At 41.3% G+C, this 23,789-nt stretch overlaps 4 protein-coding genes across 7 annotated transcripts; 3 read left to right on the top strand and 1 right to left on the bottom strand.

Moving 5' to 3' along the window:
- Window positions 1-534: 534 nt before the first annotated feature.
- On the top strand, window positions 535-11,618 carry RB195_019338 (uncharacterized protein; the record flags this gene model as incomplete). Of its 2 annotated transcripts, XM_064187144.1 has the most annotated exons (11): window positions 535-605; window positions 774-780; window positions 7,552-7,614; window positions 7,683-7,778; window positions 8,247-8,362; window positions 8,414-8,536; window positions 8,635-8,784; window positions 8,856-8,934; window positions 9,000-9,113; window positions 9,757-9,903; window positions 11,286-11,618. In XM_064187144.1, the coding sequence occupies 11 exons, from the start codon at window positions 535-537 to the stop codon at window positions 11,616-11,618; spliced, it is 1,299 nt and encodes a 432-aa protein (XP_064043024.1). The 2 variants fall into 2 exon arrangements, with proteins under 2 accessions (XP_064043024.1, XP_064043025.1); XM_064187143.1 differs by lacking the exons at window positions 535-605; window positions 774-780 and having other exon boundaries at window positions 7,555-7,614.
- A 220-nt stretch (window positions 11,619-11,838) lies between these two features.
- Window positions 11,839-16,807, bottom strand: RB195_019337 (uncharacterized protein; the record flags this gene model as incomplete). Of its 2 annotated transcripts, XM_064187142.1 has the most annotated exons (6): window positions 12,767-12,856; window positions 13,049-13,246; window positions 15,650-15,752; window positions 15,824-15,914; window positions 16,284-16,310; window positions 16,768-16,807. In XM_064187142.1, 6 exons carry the CDS (start codon window positions 16,805-16,807, stop codon window positions 12,767-12,769), a joined length of 549 nt encoding a protein of 182 aa, XP_064043023.1. The 2 variants fall into 2 exon arrangements, with proteins under 2 accessions (XP_013300488.2, XP_064043023.1); XM_013445034.2 differs by lacking the exons at window positions 16,284-16,310; window positions 16,768-16,807 and adding an exon at window positions 11,839-11,942 and having other exon boundaries at window positions 12,787-12,856; window positions 15,824-15,912.
- A 694-nt stretch (window positions 16,808-17,501) lies between these two features.
- On the top strand, window positions 17,502-21,024 carry RB195_019336 (uncharacterized protein; the record flags this gene model as incomplete). Of its 2 annotated transcripts, XM_064187141.1 has the most annotated exons (8): window positions 17,502-17,536; window positions 18,018-18,096; window positions 18,445-18,529; window positions 18,697-18,833; window positions 18,956-19,015; window positions 19,082-19,134; window positions 20,480-20,637; window positions 20,879-21,024. In XM_064187141.1, 8 exons carry the CDS (start codon window positions 17,502-17,504, stop codon window positions 21,022-21,024), a joined length of 753 nt encoding a protein of 250 aa, XP_064043021.1. The 2 variants fall into 2 exon arrangements, with proteins under 2 accessions (XP_064043021.1, XP_064043022.1); XM_064187140.1 differs by having other exon boundaries at window positions 18,956-19,134.
- A 1,887-nt stretch (window positions 21,025-22,911) lies between these two features.
- On the top strand, window positions 22,912-23,778 carry RB195_019335 (uncharacterized protein; the record flags this gene model as incomplete). Its single annotated transcript, XM_064187139.1, has 1 exon — window positions 22,912-23,778. The coding sequence occupies one exon, from the start codon at window positions 22,912-22,914 to the stop codon at window positions 23,776-23,778; it is 867 nt and encodes a 288-aa protein (XP_064043020.1).
- Between the last annotated feature and the right edge of the window lie 11 nt (window positions 23,779-23,789).

The raw sequence follows: 23,789 nt of genomic DNA, 5'->3' as shown, positions 1-23,789 counted from the left end.
AACAAATAGAACTTTGAAATTGCTCAATCAAAGGATATTAATTCATATCTCTAGGATGTTAATTTTCGTAAAAGCGCATGTTCTTTTTTACCTTCGGTTAGCACAAAATCTTTTTCTAGAAAACCTTTGGGATCAGGACATCTCATTCATAATTTTTCCGACCACGCTCGGGTATTCGTGTTGAATTTCTTGAAGAGATAAATTTGAGAAGTGAAGAGTGAACATTACGTCAAGAGTGGCGGTTGATATTGTAAGTGGCGTAGTTCTTCGTTCTCCAAAAAGTGACATAGGACTGCCTGCATTCACTCAAGGAATGGTCAAATATTGATCACCTTCCTCGTGCTTTTCCTCCCAAATCCATCTCAGTCAGGACTACTCTACTCTAATCGTAGCGCACCGCGACCTCTCTGTCGCCAACTTCGCACAGGATAATCTCCGGCCGCAGCCGCATGCAATCATTCAGTCGCTGCGTTGATGATCAACGTCTAAGCCCTCGACGGTGCTGAAAGTTTTCAGCCGAACATGCTGCACTAAATGGTCGAGTTCGCTCTTGCAACGTCAAAACAACACACTTTGGGACACGTTTTGATGTTCACGCGTCAGAGGTAATGTGGAGGCGCTGAAAACAACGTGTTCTTTTTGAATGTGGTGTTCGTATCGGTCGTATGCGATTAGTTTTCCCGCCTCGTCACTTTGACCTACGTTTTGCACCTGAACTGTTTTGTTTCCATTGATTCACACTCGTTCCCTTGAAAATCCTCCTTGCCCACGAGAATTCCGGTTAGTGATCGTTTCCTTTCGCTTTTTTGACCATCAACTTCATCATTTTGCTATAATGTAAAGAGAAGAAACGCATTCCTGCTCTTTCCCCTTTACCTTTCTAATAAAGTTCTCGAAAGGAACTTTCGATAACATCAGCATGTGAAAGAGTCATACGTGTCTTTGATAAGATAAAAGAGAAGAATAGTGCATTTTCTTACGGTAGATCTAATATTTGAAGTATTCGGCTGGTAAACTTCAAAGATTTCCCTACCATTTCCTCTATGAGTTCGACAGAAAAGCCCATAATTCCCGATTTTCAAGACTTTCTGCCCTCTCCAACACAATAGGTCCACATAATTTCTTTTTTCTTGTATATGTCACTTTCTTTCTGAAAGAAACAGTTCTGATGTTTATATTCTCTTAGTTTATGGATTGTTATGAGAAGTGCTATAAGAAAGCTAAAGTCATCGCTCGTTCATTAGCTCCTCTATAGTTTGTTAGCTCTTCTTAATGTTCCATGGAAAAAGAGCACGTGGGCTTGTGCATCCAGTTTTTCGAACACTGTGTTTGTGGAAAGAAATGTGGTTTTCCTTCGGAGAATTCCGTTGCATGATCTGTGACCTACCCTCTTCGATCGTTCATGAATATTCCTGTTTTCCAGGAATTGTGAACTAATATTTCTGCCCCCTTGAGAGGAATCAAAAGGCAATCGTCCCTCTTCCGCTAAACCCTCGTCGGCGATAATTTACTCCGAAGGCTCAGGTTTCCACGCTCATAAGGCAGCAACCGCTAAATCGGCACTCTCATTTGTTCGCCTCCCTCGCCTCTTGTTTTTGCCCTAAGAAATTTCTAATCTCTGGAAAACTTCGCCCTATTTTTGTGATGTGCCCAAAGTTTAGTGTGATGAAGGGTGTTTTCGCAAAAATGTTGTACAACATGAATAAGTAGAAATTAATATGTTTATTTCTTTGTGGATTCTTCATGCTCTTTTCACTTGACCCTCAGCTCCGATTGTTCCGCACAAATTTACCTAGTTACCCATCATAATTGCAATGAAATTTGAGACCTGTTTGCTTCTGTTGGTTATTTGTCGTTTTTGCCAACGGAAAATTCGTACAAAAATGTCTGCACAGCATTGATAATGCCATTGCACTCATGAAATATTTACAGCAAACTATCAGAAGAGTTTTTTAAATGTTGTCGACAAACAAACGTACATTTTCCTTAACAATATCCAAAAAAAAACTTTGTTCAACTCTAAATGTCTTTCTATGGATTTGTACTTCATTCTCATCCTTTTTGAAGAAACAATCACTCGTTTCCACTCTTAAGTTTTGTTCTTCTCAAAGGCAGGCAGAATTTTTCATTATATTAGGTCCCTAGTGGATATGGTTCGGCACATAGTTTGATAGGATCACGATGAAAATGAGAAACGTTGGATAAAGTTAGTCTTCCGTTGCTCCTGAATCCTCTTAATCCTGAATTTGCATGTAGGTGGTGTTGTGCGTTTTCGTTGCTACACTTGCGGAATACTTCTAGCAGTAGGAACTCCAAATAAAATAATTTCCATACTATTTATTTGAAGATTCACCGAAGTGTTAAGCATCCCGAAATCTTCGAAACTCGGTGATGTTTATGTCGGAGTTTAGAATTTCTTTTAAATCAAAAATATTCACTCAGTTTCGACTGTTTAGAAATACCGCACGTTTACTGCATATTTATATCCTCTAATATCGCTCATAAACAATTGCGCTATAATTGTAAATAATATAGAATAGTTGTAGGTTTTCGACGAACGATCTTGATCCAAATAATACGTAAAATCACGATCTAAAGGTCATCTCATTTGAATAGCTGGAATTTCTTTTTTCAACACATGTTTTCATAGAGTTCCTGGAATACGCGTTAAAGGTATTGAGGTGGCAGGGATTTCCGGAGGAGTATTCGTGTACGGGATAGCAGATCATAGGGAGGGGTGGTTCCGTCCATTTCTTCCTTATTGCCGTAAAAAACGGCCCGGAAGATACGGCTTCGGGCGTCCTAGCGCACTATTTTCTACAAGGAGTTCGACTGGAGCGCGCCAGCCTTGTGCATGCGCCGCATCTTCCGGGCCGTTTTTTACGGCAATTAGGAAGAAATGGATGGAATCACCCCCCTCTCCATAGTCTCCCATCCCGTATACGAATACTCCACCTGAAATCCGTACCACTTCAGATTCGTGGGGTGATGCCTTTAAGTGCCCCACGTAATCACTGAATAGATCTTTATGCCCTCTTCGTACATCTTTCCATCGTCTTCGTTCCAACATCCTTCCCGAGAGTAGACAAAAAAACATTCCCCAACCATCAGATCATTTTTACAGCATGTAAAATATATCACTACTTAAGGTGAATTCAGTTTGTACAGAAATGTTGGACACGAAAATGTCTTGGACCTCTTCCAAAAACCAGGCCGGGCTATCGCAGAGTAGAACTGCATATGATGCATATGATCTGCGGATTTCTACGATCGTTCACCTAGCAAGAGCGATGCCGTCAAAACATCAGCAAGCTATTCATTCATTAGTGATCTTTATTTCTTTTCTACTTTTCTGCTTTCTTCTTCCAAAACACAGTCCCCCTATGTATCTCCAATTTTCTTAGCAAGTCAATACACTGTTCATTTTCTATAATTGATGCTAGCGGTCTTTTATTCCTTAGTAGTGTATTAAGCGCCGGCCATATTCAACCGGATGAACGCTACGCTTCTGCCGCAGCGGATGCTTCCTTTGCCGTACACATACACTCCCTCTCTTCTCTCGTTCCTCCCCGATTGATTTAGAGGAATAATTTGAGGAAAGCTTTCAGAAAGGAATGGAATGAATTTCACGCAAAATCTTCAAATTACAACCCAATAAAATCAAAAGAAAGCATGGACATAAATTTTGAACCTTGTGAGGTTCTTTTATTAGTACAGTCGAATTTTCAGCGAAAGATATTCTTGTGTGTGTGTTTTTTTTTTCTTTAATTTCAAAGTCACCTTACTGGAAAATGAAAACACTCGAAAACAACGAAGTCCTCCGAAATGATCCATGATCCGAATTTGACCTTCTCAATCAGAACTCTATCTGCTTCATTTCTGCTCCTATAAGTATATGTAGCAACTAATGAGGCTTATTTATTTTTTTATATTATAAAATTTCCCGTTAAATGTCTTGAAACATTCTTTTCTTACCATGTACTCTGACTTCGCCTTTCTCCGCTTCTCCGTTAACTTTTTTCTAGTTTCTTTTCCTGGAAATCGGCTACTGAAAGCGAAGAACAAGCGATTGCAATTCGATAAACTTTATCTTATCAGTGTTTGAAGAATTGGAAGATGCAAGAAGTGGGAGGAGAACAAAAAGTAAACAATTTCCTTGCAATTTCCACTTGAATCGCTCACTTCTCTTTCCTCATCAACCTTTGACATGAACTTGCTTGTCCTTAGCTATTGCTGAACGAATTCTCCAATACGTAAACAATAGAGCTTTTTCTCTTTTTTTCTATCAGCTCTCGGGCTTTTCTCTTCCAATTGAACCTCAGCCTTTCGAAATTTTACACTGCTTTCCCAGCGCACCATCACGTTGGCTTTCAGGATTAGTTTAAAATTGCGCTCACTGAGGCCACACTTTCATCATCATTGAGCTTGCTGTTTGCCAACTTTGCAAGAAAATATGGTCGTTGACCAGGAATTTCGTTCCTACAGCGGAAAAGTGATAGGCGGAAACTCTTCAGCACTCAAATCACATACAAGTGGTTGAAGCCCTAGCAGAAGCGAAGGCCAACAACTGCCGAGAAATATTCAACGCTGCTGGATGTTGTTATCGCAGGTGAAACGCAATCTTTCTTCTCAAATCCTCTCTTAAACTGAGGCGATCGCTTTCGGCAGAACTTGAAATGAACGACTACGTGCCCTTCTTGCCTCCTCTATCCTGCATTGTCCTCGGCCAACCATTTTCCTACCGCTGCTCTTCATCTCTCATTTCCAGTTTATTTGAGTACTTGGAAACGCCACTCTCGCTTTGTTTAACTCGGACGGCGTTTTTCATGCGGCGCTCGTGGAAATGTCCCGTTCGACTCATTTTGGTGTTGCCACATCAGTGTAGGAATATTTCTACTGAATTCTTACGCTCGTACCTTTGGTTTCGGTGGCGAATTTTCAATCCTTTAATCTCTCATGGCAGAATGTCGCCTCGAACTGACAACACCTGCGGCGCTCTTCGGACATTTTCACAGCGACGTAGGCGAATCGCTAATTCACACCGATTGTCGGGTTCTTGGCCTAGCGTCCTGTGTTTCTACACCTCAGTTTTCATGCAACTTTCTGCTCTTCGGGGGTTAGAACTACACATCCTATGTCATTATTTACTTTCTAGTCACGTCACTCTAAAGTTATTCTAGTCTATCGGATCTACTCTTTCTCCATTCCTACGTGCGGTCCTAAATATATCTGTTTTCTCAAATTTAAACAAATTAGACAATTTGATCAATCCAGAAAAAAAATGTTTTGAAGTTATCAACACGACATCAGTGTTGTCAGATACGACAACGAGAGCCTCGTAGAGTTCATCTAGGAGCAGTTCTATTGGTACGGATTCTCCAGGATTTTTAGTCTCTTCCACGAGGTCAACTGAGCCGACGGACAAATCCTCTGAGACCTCCAAAGAAAGGAGTAGAAATCAATGTGGCGATTCTCATCAGTGCTCGCTGACCTCTTGGCTGAACGACACGACTGTGCCGGGTCAAAGTCATATTTACCCCGATATTAGCCCGAGCCTCTCCAAACGCGCCACACTACTTTCACTCTCCAGTTATCGATCCGCTCTGAACTCATCCACTCCTTACATTGAACTCCTCCGCTCATCATATCTTACTCTTCGATCGTCCACCCTAGCGGCTCTCGATTTCGCGCTGACCACACCTTGTTGCGGCGTTTCTCACCGAATTTCTTCATCTCCGTTCGGCTGACGACGAACTTTTCTGCTTTCACAAAAATCACTTCTACCGCCATAAAAATGTCACCGTATTTGACCATATTTGGCCGAAGTGAAAGAGGAACCAAAAATGAAATGGATGTCAGCACGATTAGCTTCATTCATGGATTGTTTATATTTGGAAGTCTCTCACGGTCTTCCATTCCTCTTCGCTATCAAATATTATATTACTGTAATGTTTCAGCGAACAGAAAGTATACAAACTGTGGGCTAAAAAACAAGGGCTTTCCTATGAAGTAGAGGCCTCCTTGACCATATTTCGGATAGTTTATGGCAACATTTCTACCTAGAGATTCATTCTCAAAAAATATGGTAGTGTCAGGATGTAACACAAGTGATTTTGATAACAGAAGGAAAAGAACTGGTTGTTCCAAACAGGATATAATTTGACCTGCTCGACTTGGCTAAATAACTAGGACCAAAAGAAGAGTGGGACAAACCTTTTTTAGTTAAATGAGTGTAAACAAGTAACAAATCATATTGTTGTTTAATAATATTACGTATTCTGTGTTTTTGTTTTATTTTCATTTTAAGAGTAGCGCTCAGACGAACAACATTCATGTAGATATTTATGTGATGTATGAGTCATATTCAAACTTGTAATTCTCGTATTTGTTATTGATTACTTTAAAATAGATGGGACCTCATCAAGTCAAACCATTCCTTTTGTGGTACCACTCTTCTCATTCACTGTAAAAAGGTTCACTCTCTATAGTTACAGTGAGTACTACGAGCAAAATATTGGACCTCCAAGAACTCTTGGAACTTTAAAAAATTTTCTTTTCCAGTTGGATTTCCTCAACGTATGATGTGACACCACTATTCTGCATTGCTGTTGTTATACTTGTTACAAAAAGTAGCCGTTTCAGGAAAAAAAAATAAAGTGAAGGAAGTATTCGAAGATTCAGCTCATATTTCTACTACTCCATTTCATTATTGAAAAATTTCGTAGCTGTAGAAACACGTGCATGTATCTTTGCCCAGTAGAATCCGTAGCACGGTACGGATAACTCGTACTTCGAGGAATTCAGCGTCTAACTAGTTTTCTCAAAAACTCCCAACATTTAGGGAATTCTCAGGGGCACAAAGTTTTGTTTAGTGTAGCGTGGCTGATACCTTCAAAAATCTGAAATTGGATGCACAACAAGCGATTCTAGTTGGGTGTTGGAAACTGGATCGGCAGTCATACCTATTCCTCACAAATGTTTAAACGACTTCTTAGCTATTACTGCATTCCCAAGATTTCCAGCAGCCAATCTCAAGAATTTATCGAGACTTTTCTTTGCTGTTTTGGTTACCGCAGTACTTGTAGGGAATAATTTCCCGCTTCGCCCTCCGTAGTTTTTCGTTCCCACTTCCTTAACGGCGTCTCAGTTTCTACAACTCCCAGTCAGCTCTCTTTTTCTATTTGCTAATGGTCCTACTTACGGTCCCCCGTATGGAGTTCCTCGTCACGGCTTCTCTTGCTGCTTCTGCGGTTGAGTCTCGTTCGGTCGGCCGAAAAGCGATGCAAGTTCCCAACAGCGTGCAGCGTATATCTATTAGTGCCGTGCGCTCACTGCGCTCTCACATCACCACTGTAGTTTTCGCGTCCGAAAGAAAGAACTTGCATTCTGCGGTTCGCAATTTTATCTTCGGTTTCAGTGAAACGAAACAGACTGACATCGCCGATAAGCGAATGCATTTTCACCGTTTCTTCCGCAACTTTGAACTCTCTCGCGCCACCACTTCTCCCCGTTCCACTGGCTCATTTCCTAATGAATCCACTTCGTTTTCAGGTGATGGCAATCGCTGAGGACAACGCCCTCAGTAGTTTGCATCAATTCCTCGCTGCTACCCAGGTGAGAGCAACCGTGGTAGTGACCTCGAAGTAACGAGTTCTTTCATCTTTCATTTCTGTCGTTTTCAGCCCCTTCAGTCGTTGCAGCGCTCGCCGGAAAAGGTCCCCACCATGGATGACATTATGCATACCGTACTACAACAATTACCCGCATTCACTTATCCTGTAAGTGCAGCTTCAGCTGAGTGATTTTCCCTCTTAAGTTGTACTGAGGTTGAGAATAGCCATAGTGCTAATTGAAATCGACAACATCCAGGGACTGTGAGGTCGCCATGTGTACCCTAATAATAATTAACTAATATAATTAATGTTAGGCATTTCTTGCTACTCGACCTCATCCCTCTCAATTTCCAGATTTCTCGTTCCCGAGGTTTTCCAAGTAAAAAAAAGTGGTTTCGGTCTGAAAAAAAAATTCGTGAGAAAAACACGTTTCTGTCCTTAGTGCTGGGAATTCCAGGAATTACAGAAGATTTATTTGTCTACATAGTCCTCACCCCTTTGTAATTGAGATAACAAATAACTGATTGCTCAATTAGATTTATATTGTAAATGGTCTCAGCCCTGGAAATTGCTTAAAAACTTCCCAATCTCTCTCCTGGTGACATCATTTTGTTGATTCTTGATCTCCTTAAGACGCCTGTGGATGCGAAACCGGCTGGATCGTCGGACAGCGACACGCCTCGGAATCAGAGCCCGAACAGCGAGGGAGCCGCGGAAGCGCAGGCGGCGCTCGGCGGAAAGGAACCAAGGTGGGTGTGTTGAGCCGACTACGAAAAAGCAATGAGTCGCTGACATTCCAGACCCTACCGGCAAGAACCATGGCACGAGTGCTTCACGACCGTGAACAAGAAGGAGTTCGACGCACTCATCTACTCGTTGTATGTGATGGCCAGAGATGACAAAAAGTTGGACGGTTATGAATAGTAAGTGATTGCATGTAGGGTCAGAATGGTAATTAAGGCGATCTCCGTGGAGAACAAGGACAACCAATGAGAAGGCAATTAATTGTGCTTTTTTGCAGCTATGAGTGCATAAATCGGCTGCAAAGCAAATGTCGCTACCGAGTGAGAGCCAGAAGAATGAACGAGTTTATCATAGTCGAAGAACGGGGGGCTCATAATCATGCGATGGAACCAGTAGGAACTCCAGGAACTCATGCGGGCCTACCTAAGTATGTGCCGCTTCGCAAAGAGAGCAAAGCAAGGTTTATCCGTGTTTATGTAAATGTTAGAGGTCTTGCAGAACTCTCCGAGAGATTGTTGATAAATCTTTCTACGAGGACTGGCCGAACGCTACGCGCCAAGAAAAGCTCGAAGAAGAGGTTCATAAGAATGCTGCTATTCCAGAAAATCAGAGACCAGAGTACTTGAGCTCTTTCTTGTATAGGTCCGTCGTCTTGGTCTTCCACATAATCCTCGTCTCGGCAGACAAGTTGACAACCGTATTGCATATCTGAGAAGAGTTAAAAATCTCAACGAAATGAAGAAAATTCAGGATCAGGTGAGCTGAAAATTTCAATCCATGCTTTTCTACTCGTTCTTGTAGAATAAAATACTGGGAAACAATTCGTCTATTCAAACAATTATTTCAGTCGGCTTCCCTTTCTGTTTCGATTTTTTTTTTAGTAATTTACGTGTAGACCACTTCTTCAAGTAACGATTCATGCTGGATATCACCTCTACACATCCTACAACATATTGGTTTTGGTGTATTTTCCTAGTGATATGTCATATTAAAATACTTCACACATTGCCAAAATGCTAAACTGTGGTATATTTTTTATTGATTACCACAGTGTCCAAGAGATCTGTGCACTCCGACGTGTTTATGGATGAGGAAAAATCTCATGATGCTCTTGACGAAAAGAAAAAATTCTGCAACAAACGTTGTTAGAAATACAAGGATCCAGGAGGAACAACGTAATGGTGACATAATGTTTGGAAGTCCTAAGTATTCTCCTATGGAATGAGTAAATCAACTGCCCTGTGTGCTTTTTCGTGCTGTGGAGTTACGCAGCAGATCTACGATGGAAGACATCTTTTGTCGAGTGACCAGATGTGATTGTGAAAAAGCGCGACTATGCCGCGCTGCTACTCTGAACCTGGGAAAAAAAAGGAAAAGGAAAAAGCTGTGATCGTTGTAGGCTGCGCCGCTCATCAACGATGAATTTATGGGTGACGGCGAAGTGAAGGCGAATGGCTTGGGCGCTGCTGTGCAGGACAAAGCACCAACTCCTACCGGCACATCCACCATGAGGGGTCCGTCGGAGTTGCTGCAGTTGATGATGCAGGTGAGATGAGGTTCGGCGTGGTTATCCTAACTACGGCTACGATTCCTAAGCATAGAGGAATTGGAGTTAATGAAATGTAGTTTTTACATTTCATTAACTTTTACATTTTTACATACATATGCCAGTTTTGCTTTTTTAAATCAGAAATTACCTTCTTTCTGTAAATCAATTCAAAATTCTGAATTCAGAATCAATCAAATCAATTTCCTTTTCAGATGACAGAAGATCCTTGATAACTAAAGTGTTTACATAATTGAAAGCAATCGACCTAGTTATCAATGATTTTCTGCCATCTGAGAAGGAAAATATACGAAAAATTGCTTCTTGTTCTAATTTGACAAAAAACGACATTACTTTCCGATACGAACACAGACCATTCCTCTCTCTGTCTTTTTTTCTGAATCGTCAATGTTCGCTTTTCTATTGGTTACGCTCAACCACCTTCGCACCCTCAGTTCTTGATTTATTCTTGATCGTCTGCCTCATTTCTTCCGAATACCTCAATTCCTAAAAATTCGGTGCTTCCTAGAACGGTCCAAAATAACGGACGTATGTTCCTTCCGCTTTTCAGATAAACTAGGATTCTTCGATAGACGAGCTGATCACAAACTTTTGCTAGATATGAACTGACTTCGTAGAAATTCTCGTATTGAGTAGTGCCTCCAGATGGAGAGGGCTAACTATTTAGTAGAGATTGCTTCGCGCCATAGTTTTATGTCTTCTATTTTGACATCTTTAAACGCAGTTTCCATAATTATGAAGGCGAAACATGTTCATAAAATGGTGTACCACAAGAGTACGCTCTTTTTTCTTATCTAGTCAAAGCGTTCCTGTTTCCTCCCAAGTTACGGGTCCAAAGTATGGAGCTACCATTCGTACTTTTGTCTTTTTCTTGCTACCATTCCTACTACCAGATTTCTTTTTACAACTAATATGTTATTTTTATGGTATATAGTGTTTGTTTATTAATACATAGTATCAATATACGCCAATATATTAGTTATAGAAATGTCGGCAGCAGGATTAGTAACTGGAAAAATACTAATGAGCTCTTTCTCAGCGTTGCACCGTATAAACTGTTTGTTTGTTTCTTCCATTCTTACCAGGTGTAGTTAAAACTAGCAATTAAAACTTGCTGAACATAGATCACTTACTGCCCTTTTTAACTGCGATTCATCGTAGGCAACTTTTGTGGACTTGTCAAATTAAAAATAATGATTCCTCTCGGTTATACAATAAAAACAAATCCCATAAAACGCATTTCCGTTTTTCCCTTTTTTGATAATGTCAAAAATCCCTTGTTTATTCAGATGCTCCAAGTAATGCAAAGTATTGAAGCTTCGTGCGTAGAACTTCCCTTGACTAATCTTTTTTTTCATCAGGGCGGACAAATCCCCGAGTTGAACGCAGAGACGCAAGCGCAGCTGATGGCTCTGATGATGGGAGGCACTACGCCTACGATAGATGAGCAGTCAGGAGGAGCGGAGCAGGCGATCCCCGCATCGTCCGCCATCACTCAGTTCCCAGCGATGCAGCCAACGCTGCCTCCGCTGATGAATCCGTTCCTTCACGGGTCGGCTTCGATGCCGAATTTGTTTCCCTCCGTAGGCACCACGATCGACAGCAGTGCCGCTACTGAGGACTCCGTCGACATGGAAGACGATGACGACAGCACAGCAGACGGCGAGTGCTTACAAATCGATGCCGATCAATAACGTAGTTCTCAGGGCTGTGTGCGTGTTTACGTGTGTATTGCATATCTGACTCGCTGTTATCTCTGTATTTCTACTGATGACGTCATCCTCCAAATGATGAGGTGTTATTTGAGTATTATGCTTATGTATATAATAATTTATATAAGGGTCATGTTCACTCACTCAGTATCCTCATTTTTTTCAAAGCCTTATCTTTACGGGACCATAACTCAAGGCCTTTTCATCTGTACTCACTGTCGATGTGTAAGCTTATGAATGAACATTGTTCAATGACAGTTAGGATAAGCAGCGAGGAAAGAGAAATGCTATCGCCTTCTGAGAATTCTTAATACCACTACTGTTAAAGGCAGCACATCACAAAATTGGCGGTAGTGGTGTCTGTGTGGAATAATAGAGTTCGGATTGTACATTATGAGTATTAGCGTGGACACGCTCAGTTCTTTCTAAATGTACAGGAAATGGCGTGGGAAACGGCCTCAGTTTCTTTAAGGTACGCTCCACCTTTGTACACGCGCAGCGTCGACAGGCGAGCGGTCGAAAATCAATGAGGTGTCCTCAGCAGCTCATTGAAGTAAAACCAGTGATAGGCTGCTGAGAGGACCGAAGTATGTACAAGAGTGGCGCGTTCTGACGTATCTCGTAGGAACTAAGGCAGTCTCCCATGGTATTTACCAGGACAATTAGTGGAAATTGGGGGCTCCACGCTTGTGCTCGAAGTCTACAACTCTGTATATTTCCACAGAGACCCCAACATCATCAATTTCTTGGTATGCTGCCTTTGATATATTTCGTGGTGAAAAGGTGAATGATTAATTTTCAGAAATTGCTCACAAATGAATGGAGCATGATGAGTGATGGTCAACGCACCTACATGTGTAGTAGCCCCTTATGTAATTCCCCAGAACGAGGAAGATTTGCAAAAATGACTGTTCACACTTGCAAAGGGGGGACTTTCGATGCTTATTCTTGAAAAAATATTGTTCCAGAAATTCTTCTAGTGACTTGTTTGAACAATTTACAATCAACGTGGACTAAGTTGGGTTCAAAGGACTGAAATTCTACAAAATCATGAATTAAGTAAGCATACTGCCACAAGAAGTAGAAGTTCCGCATATTTCTTGTTTATCTTAGTGTCCACTCAGACAGATCTATATATTTATTTTTTTACCATACATCCATCCATCATGAAGTGCTTTGAAAGACATTTCGGTCAACTGCATCACCCCTGGACTCACAATCTGAAGTAATTTTCGCCAAGAATAAAAACATCCGTCTTATTTCTACATCTTTCGCAGTTTTAAACGTGGTATCTGTGCACAGCGTTGTCTCTCTCGATCTTCGGAGTGGAATCTTCTTTTACATATATGAGAAAGCCTAGTAGGTACGGTAAAACTTCTGGGGTAAAAACTACTTGGGTATGATCTACGAACCGGGTCAGAATAGACCATTTGCCAATAGGGAGCGAAATTCCGGAGTTGTACTGTTTTTGGAACCTTTCTGGAGATAGATTCCTCAATCCGGAGTGAGTAATCTGTCGTTGCTCGTCGACGTCTTCGAGACCGTTCTCGTTTCTCCCAACTCGTTGTGTAGCAGACGGTTAAAAGCTGCTCAAAGCACCGACAGGAATCCTGAAAAGGTTTGATCATCAAAAACATCAAACTTTCGTGAAGTCCGATTTTTTTGAAATAACAATTTCCAGATCTGTCTGGAGAAGCTTCTCTCCCCCTTTCCTCCTTCCTCTCTTCTGAGTTTTAAATGGGTTAACAAAGATTGTTATTAAGTTAGAGTAGACGAAATCCAGACTGGTTCCTCGCTGAATCCTTCACTTAGGAATGGAGCATAGCGATGAAATTCAAGTATAATAGGTGCTGAGTCTGTTCTAGTGGATTGGAGCAACGTGTGTATAGTCATGTGAGAACGAACTGAAGCCTACAACTTACGCAACTACGTCGGAACGACGACCGACTTGGAGTCAAAACTTCCGTCTGTTATTATTCGCTGTCTTAAAGTGTCCTGACAACAAATCACACCTCACAAAAGTTTCCGCTAGATCTTTTCAGAGAACTCGAAGATCTATAACTTCGTGCAAATTTTCGGGGTCATTAAATTGGTACGATTCTCCTTCAGGAGACTTCATTCGTTGAATTTTATGTCCCCTTGCTTGAGGCAGAAATCACATTCTTCGCAGTAAACAGATCGGTTTCCTACAAGTGAAGTTGAAAAAAAGAAGAATTTTTTCCAAGAATTAAGAAGTATTAGGTTGATTTTCACCCTCTTTCTCTTTCTGGAAGCTTCTTACCCTTTAAAATTTTAATAGCAGTCAAAGGAGCCGCTTGTTTGAATCTGATTGTTCCCTGCTGGCGGCGTTCCTGCTTGTATAATTTGCATATCGGAACTTGCCCGCCTTATAAACTATGCAAATTATACATACTGCAAAAGTGTTTTTGTCCAGCGCACCGCCAAAGCCGAATCCGTACGGGTTAAATACCTAGGGAGAACGCAGTATCCTTGGTAACAACTCACCGTCACGAATTCAACCTCACGCTGAACTGTCGACATCGCTGACCTGATAGTATTCGTGTCACTCTGCATCGATAAGCAGTTCAAGCGAGACGCCAAATCTGGATGTGGGGCAGTGACGAATGTTGGACTCTGTGCGAGCTCTTGCTATAGATCGAAAGTGTTGGGCTATGTCCGAAAACACTGACACTCGTGGGCGGTGATGCGACCATGTAAGCCTGCCGACTAGTCCAGGTCAGTCACAAGCACTCACAGATGTTTAGGAATTTGCTCTGAATTTGAATTCAAATAGTGTACTATCAGTACGCCGTCTCCCTATTGAGTCTGCATATTTTTTCCGCTTTTGAAATCTATTTTAAAAAAAACCTTTATTTTATTAGCTTTCGGGGTTTCATCATGTAGAGACTAGCGTTGATTGTCTGATTACCTTCCAGCAGCTTCCCAATTTCTTGAAGCAAGCTAGAGTAAAACTCTGAAACCAAAAGTGGGAAGAAAAGGTATGCAAACACTCGATACCACGAGGTTGGCGAAGAAAGACTCACACCTTGATGACCAAAGAGTAAAGAGCGTCGCCGTGAAGATACTCAGAGAAGATGGATTCCTGTCCATCCCCTTCTCCGGCGAAGAAAGAGAAGTACACGGCATAAAGTAACAAAGTAAGAGGCGCACTATCCTCGCCCAGTACAGCGCTACTGCATCCGGACCTGCTTCAGCGGATGCGCATCACACCAAGGAACCTCAGGCAGAAGCAGCCTTAATCTCGTCTCGGACGGTCAGACGGTAATTAACATCCTCACGGGTTCAGCGTCCTCGTTCTGATTCCCACCGCGTACGCTGGCGACGGCGTATCCGGCGCGGGTTTCTCTGTGTTGTTCAGCATTGAATATATTGAATCCTCGCATTAAACGAAAACATTTGCCGAAAAGTATTAGTGAGAGATCAGCGTAATGAAAAATCTCGCATTACGATGGCGACTAATGTATCTACAGGATTTTCCCTAGTATTTTTTTCCATTTTTCGCTTTTTCTTTCTCTGGGCATCTGCACGGGAACCAAGCGATGATTTCAATAGTGTTTTAGTGGGCACTATAACATCACTAAGCTACGAAAAAAATTATGAGTAAATGAACTGTTTACATATGACATTATGATTTAGTGGTTAATAAACAAATTCTACTACGAAATCCACCTTCATAAAATGACTATTTGAGCTGGATGCTACAATAAGAAAAAAAACAGTGTGAGAATGCGATTTGCACTCACAGCTTATTAGAAACATCACAAAAGCACCCTTTTGCATTTTCTAATTGTTTCCACCCTTCGAAAGTGTTTGAAACACTCTTAGCAAAGCAGGGATAAAAAATTGTCATAAATATAAAAAAGCAGTGGATTGCTATGACAGGTTTTTAAACTCAGCATTAGCCTCAAATGAATTCCTCAACGATTGCTTTGAAATTTTTTTTGAAATAAGATAAATAAATAAAATAATAATGAATAAAATTTTGCACTCACAAAACGGAAGCAGGCGTCTCTGCAGTAGATATGGATTAACACAGGTACTAAGATACAGACAGCGATGATAGTCAGTGCAATGATGAGCGTAGCCCAAATCCACCTGAAAAACTACCATTAGAGTTGAGTCGATGTCGAAAGAAAAGGAACGATTGGATCGGGTTGCACACTCACAGATCATCGTAACTGTTGCGAATTTCTCCTGTCCAAGTGTTCCGGAATGCCCAAGGATCACGTGGATCGTATACACTCCTTTGTCCCATCACTAAAAACCGCAAAATTACAGCTTCTACTTGAATTTTAGGATTTGAGCAATCCACTTACTTATTTATTCACTTGTTTATTTATTTATTTACTCGTTTATTTATTTGTCATTCACATTGAAAGGGAATGAAATTTTAAGGATTGTGAGCAATACTACGACAATCGAATTTTTATAGATGAGGGGGAAGAAGAACAAGCATAATTATTATAAGAGGGAGAACTAAAAACACTAAAATTGCTGCGATACTTCCATGAATACATCGGGATCACAAAATTTCTGTTGTTTTCGAATCGCTGACATTTACAACAAACTATGAAAGGGCCAAAAGAATCCCGCAACCAGCGAAGCACCGCCACGGATTATCTTTACCTAGGCAACGAGCGACCGATCGAACAACTGGATGAATGAGTTAATGGAGTAGTGAGGGATGAATCGTAGTACTTGTTCGAAGCGATAGTCCAATAGTAATTTACATAAGGGAGACTGAGAAGCACTGTTGCTTCATATCAATACCAATTTTATGACAAAAACTATTTTCAACCTACAGATGGGGAATTTGCAGTAGACTGGAGAATTTCATTGAAATCGAGACCGATTGTATCAACCACTAAGAATAAAAATATACTAAAAAGTTCCATGGTTTTAATGAAACAAATGAGCGATTTCTGGCACTCCTAATGCTAACTAGAAGGTGTGAACAGGTTATCCCAAGAAACCTACAACTATATACTTCAAAGAGACTGTGAATAAGCTAAACTAAAATTCAGTGCCATGCTTTGTTTTCGACTACTAACGTTTTCATTTTGTTACCTTCGCATGTATGCTTATTTTTTCAAATTCTGTCATGTAGTACCATCTTTAGTTCCCTTTTGATAACATACGTATGTTCGCATTTACGTATACTACGATACATATTAATACACCAGTGTGAACGACCGGTTGAAGCCAGACTTCAGAATTTCTTTGGTGTTCGTTTCGCTTCACTGATCAATGAAAATTAATAGTAGTGGCACTCTCTGTGAAATTAGATTTGTGTTATTCAAGCAACGCTTTCTTCCTCTTTTTTTAGTAACAAATAGAGGCGAAAGATTTCGTAGTTTTCTTTCTAGGAGGATCAGTTCCACATTTGGAAAATATTCAAACTTCACTTCCAAACACTCCTTCGATACCAATATATGTATTATGGACATGAATTGAGAGCATTTCTCGAAGTATGGGTTTCCCCCTCTTTTCCTGCAACAGTTTTCACAGAATGAGGTTTTAACGTAGAATGACGTGAACAGCATCATCGTACTGATAAAGGTGATGTTTCATTTCAGATCAGATAAACTGTTGGCTACTGTTTAAGCAGTCGTTTGCATGAGTGTTTCCACTTTTTGAAGTGGGCATACAACCAAAGCACTGTGTTCTGTGTAAGTGCTCGGAACAGCATGGCCTTCTGGTTAGGGATAAGTGTACTTTATAAGTCCGACGGTTTAATAGTCTTCCAAGAATCTCTGCCCCTCGGTGTGGTCGCTTCGCCTGCAGTGCACACCCGGTAGTAATCGAATTGCAACCACTGATAACAAAGCGGATCGATGTTTCGTCATGTCCGTCGATGACAGCGACTCTCATTCTGGACGGTAACTGTCTTATTTAAACAGAAAAGAGATGTTGCGGCAATAGTTCAGTATTGTAGGAGTAAGCCCGTTTTGGAAGGAAAACCAGAGGCTTGTGTTTACTCTGTAATTCTGCAAAATTATTCTGCAGTTTGAATACTTCTTTTCTCACCAATCAGAAACGATTGTTGTTTTTTGAACATTTTTTATTAGATGTATTAATACGACATCTGGCAATCTGTCTTGCACAGACATTTGATATATTTGGCCTCTTCTTTCGGAGTTTGCATTTGAATTTTCAGAAGAATTTTTTGACTTTTCAAAAACTTAAAATTATTTTCTTGGTGTTCATCTACAATAGATAAAATGAAGTTGAATTTATGAAAAAGCGTGAGCAACGAAAATGTTTGAAATATCAAAACTTCCTGACCATTGCCAATGAACAAATCTAACGAATTTTATTGCAAAATTTACTTTCTTGTTTTTGAGTTCATGGAACTTTCAGTAAGCGAAAAGTGAATATAGGCAATGCAGAAGACTGGGGTGATGATGTCTCTATCATCTCAAGAAGCGATAAACCGTCGGTGAGTTTCTGACGTCGTCTAACTCTTCTTCTTTTTAGTGGGATCCTATTCAATCCACGTTTTTTTAAAAAATTTTCTTGAACTATCTTTATACTGCGTGTTATCAAGTTTATTCCATGTATTTATTCATTATTACTCTATATTACCATTCATTTGTTTCATTATTACTCTCTTTTTTTAAAAATATTTTAATTGAAAATATTTTTAAACTGTGTATTATCGAGTTTATTCCACGCCCACTTATACGCAAAGACCTTGTTTTCTGCGGAGTCCTACCAGAGTACTTTTACAACTGTGTAGGGCTTAGTAATGTTAATATGCTGTGGGATTTGCTCTTAGTAATTTCAGGTCGGAACGATTATTTTGAAGATCTCCCTTGGGATTATTTTCATCGGTTCGGCCACTGGTGCTATCGTCTATTCGGTTATCAATTGTAAGTTTTTGAATCGTTTGCTTTCTGTTATAGATTAACTTTTCACATGAAAGAGTTCGTCGGCAGCTTATTCAATTTTCTTGAATAGTTTCCATTTTTAAGCATATTCAATTTCCAGTAGTTTTTCTGAGACTAGTTTCTTAGCATATGCTTGGAATGTCATTCAGCAGAGGAAAGTCAGAACCAATCAGTTGATGCCAACACTACGCTTTACTTCCCTTATGACATCGATCAGGAATGTTTCAACGGAACTCTAACAATGATGTATAGGAAAGATTTTCAGAACGGCCAACAACAGTATCAGGTACGGTCACGTAGTGGTTCCGGAAATAATCAGCACAGAAAGTTTGTGATGTAACGTCGTAGTTACACTGAAGTAAAAATTCCATTTCTTTTCCCATTTTTCCCAATAAATTAGACTTTTAGTACGTGTATTATGGCACGGATTGGGTGCAGGATGCCACAAAGAAACGACTCTACCACCGTGTGGGACTAACACCAGCGGACTGGCAGTACTCCTACTATGTCTTTGAAGAAGTCACTTTTTTCCAGACCAAAAGACGATGTACAAAGATGGATCAAGGTTATGCTGATTTCTTGGAGAGGTATGCTCTTGTCATTGTTCATATGTTTTATTTTAAAAAAGAATTTTGATTTGTCCTTTAAAAGTTTTACTCCATCAAGAGGCGAACCTTCGATGTAAGTCTTTCAATTCCATTACGAAACTAGAAATATTAAAATCAAAAAAATGAAGAAGAAAAGAAGAATTAAATGCGTTTCTTTGGCTTACACATATTTGCACTGCCGATCCCTACATATGGACACAAGTAAACAGTGCACGTAGGAAAGCTCAGAACTTTTTCCGAGTTACCGACAAATTTATCCATTTATTCAGAATCCCTTTAAGTTTCCATCTTCCTAGTGACGAAATGACTAAAGAAGTTTTTTTCGAATAAGCTGCTCAGTCCTATGTATAGTAAATAACTAGGCCATCCTAATGCTACGCAATAAAAAAAAAACAACTTTTTGATAACTACATTTTGTATCGGTATTGCTGCTCTCCTAGACTTCAGTCAATTTTCGTGATGATACAAGCATCATAGACAGCAGTAAATCCCTTGCTACCTTGTCCATGAACTTGGACATTCCTTGTGTAGAACAGAAATTAAATATACCGTCTCACAGAATGCTAGGTGGAAGTTCTCTTATACTTTCTGCCCTGAGGATTCAACACTAACGTCGTTTTCGGAAACCTGAAAATGTCGATCTATTTGAAACACCGATCATCCTTTCTCTCCCTTGGTACTCTGTTTGCGTTAACTCAAGTTTACTGAGGACAATTCTCCATTTGGGGCGCAGGCGCAACTAACCTTCAATACCACCGTTTTGTAGCGGAGATTATCCACGCGTGACCCTCACTGCGGTTGTGTGAGTGTCACCGCAAGTGGCGTGCAGTGAGTTCTTCTTGTTCTTTGAGCTGCCCCTCTGCTCACCTAAGACCAGTGAAACATGCCGCTGTGCGCAACATGCTTAGGGCGCCTCTGAATTACGAAGGTGAACGCGAACCGAAAGAATCAGTAGCATTAGTCAATCATATTGCGAGAAGTAACGGAGATGATTCGAGTCCATGACATGGCGATCACTGGGTTGCGCTCACGCTCGCATACTGATCTACATTCTTAACCCTACCTTTTCGTGGAAAGATACATATTCAATTTTTCAGTGAGTTCCTTTCGAAGCAAACGATCCAAACAAACGGCGTTCTTTTTGACAAAGTATTAATACTTTTACAGGTAATAATATAAAGCAGGTGAACAATTGCCGCTCAACCTCTAACCTTTCATGGAAACATTATGCTTATGTGCGATTTTTTTTCCGAGAATCCACCTTCAATAGATGGGATTCATTGTAATCAAAAATCTGTTTCTAACTATGAAATACATTTTTCAGCATGGGCCTGACATACATACGGAAGAAGCGAGATGAGAAAGTACAATTGAATGGTCACTACAGAGAAGTTATGGTGTATGAGGGTGAACCACCTGACGACGTGAGCATCAATGGGAAACATCCCTCCCTTATTCGAGGCTATTCATCAGTTCAGAGAAGTGTGTGACGAGAACTCTTCAAATGCATTTCTTTACAAACCAATAAAGGGCATCGTCATTATTAGATGAAAGGGAATACCGGTTTTTGCATACGTTCACAATGTGTTGATTTCTCACTAGTTGATCCATAAACTTAAGGGCATTGAAGAAATACTTCCCCCTAACTTGTACAACATGTGGTTCAATCAGTAACAAAGACTACTACTACCTCGAGGATATTCACGAATAACCTAAATTTCAGATGTCACCTACGGATGGGAATTGTACTTCTCCCATACAACGAACTTCTCATTGTTCGCACAAGAGTATTGGTATCCGTCGATGAGGAGCAGAAAACCGGATTGGAGTATCTTTAACGACATACCAAACGAATGTCTCAATTCATAGGCGTTATCACATGTTCTACCCCTACCTCCTTTCATGCATGTTCTCATTTTATTATGGGATTGAATAAAAGAAGTTTTAGTTTCAGAACCGTTGTTGTCAAAATCTGCCCGCACATCACGAAATTGACGGTGTTGGGGTTGATGATTACTGTCCTTTCATCTGTCCTTTCATGAAAGGGGAGGCTTAGTAGTATAGAATATGGGCATAAGTGCATCCTCGATCAATTCTTCCCAATCGTCTTGATAAAAACGGGTGGGAAAAGCCTTCCTGGCGAATTCTCCTACGAGATTCCATTGTGATGGCCCACCTCTCGCACGCACCGGATCTGTGAGCTATTGCACGAAATTCAGTTAGATTTTTCGACGGCCTATTCAGATGAAGGTCCAATGGGTTTGCTGCTAAGGTAACCGGAGCGTGCACAAGGGTGGCGTTATGAGTGTCTCGTATGAAAGTTCGTACAGGAAAGCTGTTTTCCACTCCGTTTTTCAGGACGAATAGGGGAATCGAACACCAAGTGAACACGCTCATATTCGTTATCTACACCGATAACAGTATCTTTCCTTGAAGAGATTCCAACACCATCAATTTCGTGGTATGGTGTCTTTGAGTACAGCATTTGTGCAAATTTTCGACCGCTTCTATCCACTAGTGGATAAGGATTAGGAAACTGCTTGCAAGTGCCTCTGCAGAAACGTGAAACACTCACTTCGAATAGGGAGAACAAATGGATCAGGAATAACCAATATCAGTCTACCCGGCCGATTAACTCTACCTTAATAAATACTATTGACTGACTAGAATTGCATGAAATGGATTATAGATGAAATTACTTGACTTTTTACATCCACAGAGATGAGAAAACCACTTTTGCGGTCTCGTTTCTCATCTTATAGGGATGAAGTGTTGCTTTATCGAGAAAATTATCAGTCCGCATCCTTTGATCTATCTGTTGTCTATGTTTCTATTCAATAATGATTCATTTTCTCGCTGTGGTTCTTGAAAATCACGTCCTGAGTTCTACATAATACCGACCGAAATCAAAAATTTCCGTGAACCTGGGTTTAACAAAACTGAGACTTAAAGACAGCTTACCATGAAATTGGAAATGCTGGGGTTAGGGTCAAGCGTGTAGTTGAAAAAAAAACCTCTAGAGAATGAAAAACGAAGAGCCTCTAGTCCATTGAACACCATCCTAAAAACAACCCCCTCATTTCATTCTTCCCGGTATAGCAGCTCATCCACGGATCTCCCTCACTAGAGGGATCACAGCCGGTTAGTCGCGAGGCTACGTGGCGCGTCCTCGGGTGGAGGATAGGGGGCTAATCGCGGACCAAAAGCGACCTTGTGCTTGCCCAGAGACGCAGGTGGATTCAGGGGATGGACTCCCTGTTTCTGCTGAGCCAGGACTGACTCATGACATCCTTGTATCTCGCACGTCGGTCCGGCCAAAAGCCTGCAATCAAGTGACTGGGAGGTGCAAGGGAGGCGGTTTGGAGTCGCCTCTAACAAATAAGCTCCACATGTCCACTCCGGGTTCTGTGGAGAACGAAAGTTCTCCCAGAAACTCATGGGACATGAGAGGCTTGCAACCTGCCCATGGGTTTTAAAATTTTTAAGCAAAACACAGTAATAGAAAAGAGTCTCCTGATTCCGTGGGAAAGCCTGGTACGGTAGCGCCAGGTAGGACGGGGTTGCAGGAGTCATGTAGGCTACCAAAACGGAAAAGGACTAGGATGGCGATCTGTACTTATAACGCACGCAGAAGAACTGTTCTTAGGAACATGCGACAGTAGAGGTGTTGGTTGAGTTGGCGTCCTCGTCAACACGAGAACGGCAAAAAACATCGACACTTTTGAACAACTTACGACCCGAATCGGACGTCTGCGGATGAGAAGATGTGGCCCAACACCAGCTTTGACTATCTTCGTCGCTTACGCTCCAACATCAAGCTACAAAGAAGAAGAAGTCGAAGCTTTCTATATGGACCTGGAGAAGTTCTACCGAGAAGACCATGCCTTCTACAAGGTCATAATTGGCGATTTCAACGCCAAGGTTGGCCCAAGAAGAACGCCGGAAGAACTTCACATCGGGACCCACGGCCTACAATGGAATGATAAGGGGCAGAGGCTCTCCGAGTTCATCATGACGACTAAGACCATCCATGGGAACTCGCAATTCCAGAAGCCCTCCTCTCTACGCTGGACGTGGGAGTCACCCGGTGGAGGGTATCGTAATGAAATAGACCACATCATCGTCAATAAAAGGTTCTGCCTGACGGACGTCGGTGTTGTAACAAAGTTCTGTACGGGATCGGACCATCGCCTCCTCCGAGGAAGATTTTTCTTCACAAGGAGAGCAGAGAAAGCCGCCAAGTTCAGAGAGAGAATTCCCAGGACTACCATCAACTGGGATCTCTTCGCTACGCTAGCCGGCTTTTGGGAAGATTCCGCAATGGACAACATCGACGAGGAATATGACCGGTTTGTTGAACACCTTCACGACTGCGCGAAGAAGGGTGAGAGTTTTAAAACCACCAAGAGACGAATGTCTCTTGAAATTCTTGAGCTAATACTCCAGCGTGGGGCAGCACGAGCCGCAGGGAACCAAGAACTCACGTCCGAGCTCGCAAGGCTTTGCAGAGAGGCGATAAAGGAAGATCTTAAAGAGAGAAGAGCAGAAGAGGAGAAGCTGCAGAGGCGAGGAAAAGCATCCGCTATGCCCGTCGAGACTTCGCCAGTCGCAAAACAAGGATGACTGCTCTCCGG

The sequence above is a fragment of the Necator americanus genome, chromosome II (genome assembly GCF_031761385.1).
Source record: "Necator americanus strain Aroian chromosome II, whole genome shotgun sequence".
Lineage (NCBI taxonomy): Eukaryota > Metazoa > Nematoda > Chromadorea > Rhabditida > Ancylostomatidae > Necator > Necator americanus.
This window is presented reverse-complemented; position numbering and strand designations above follow the sequence as displayed.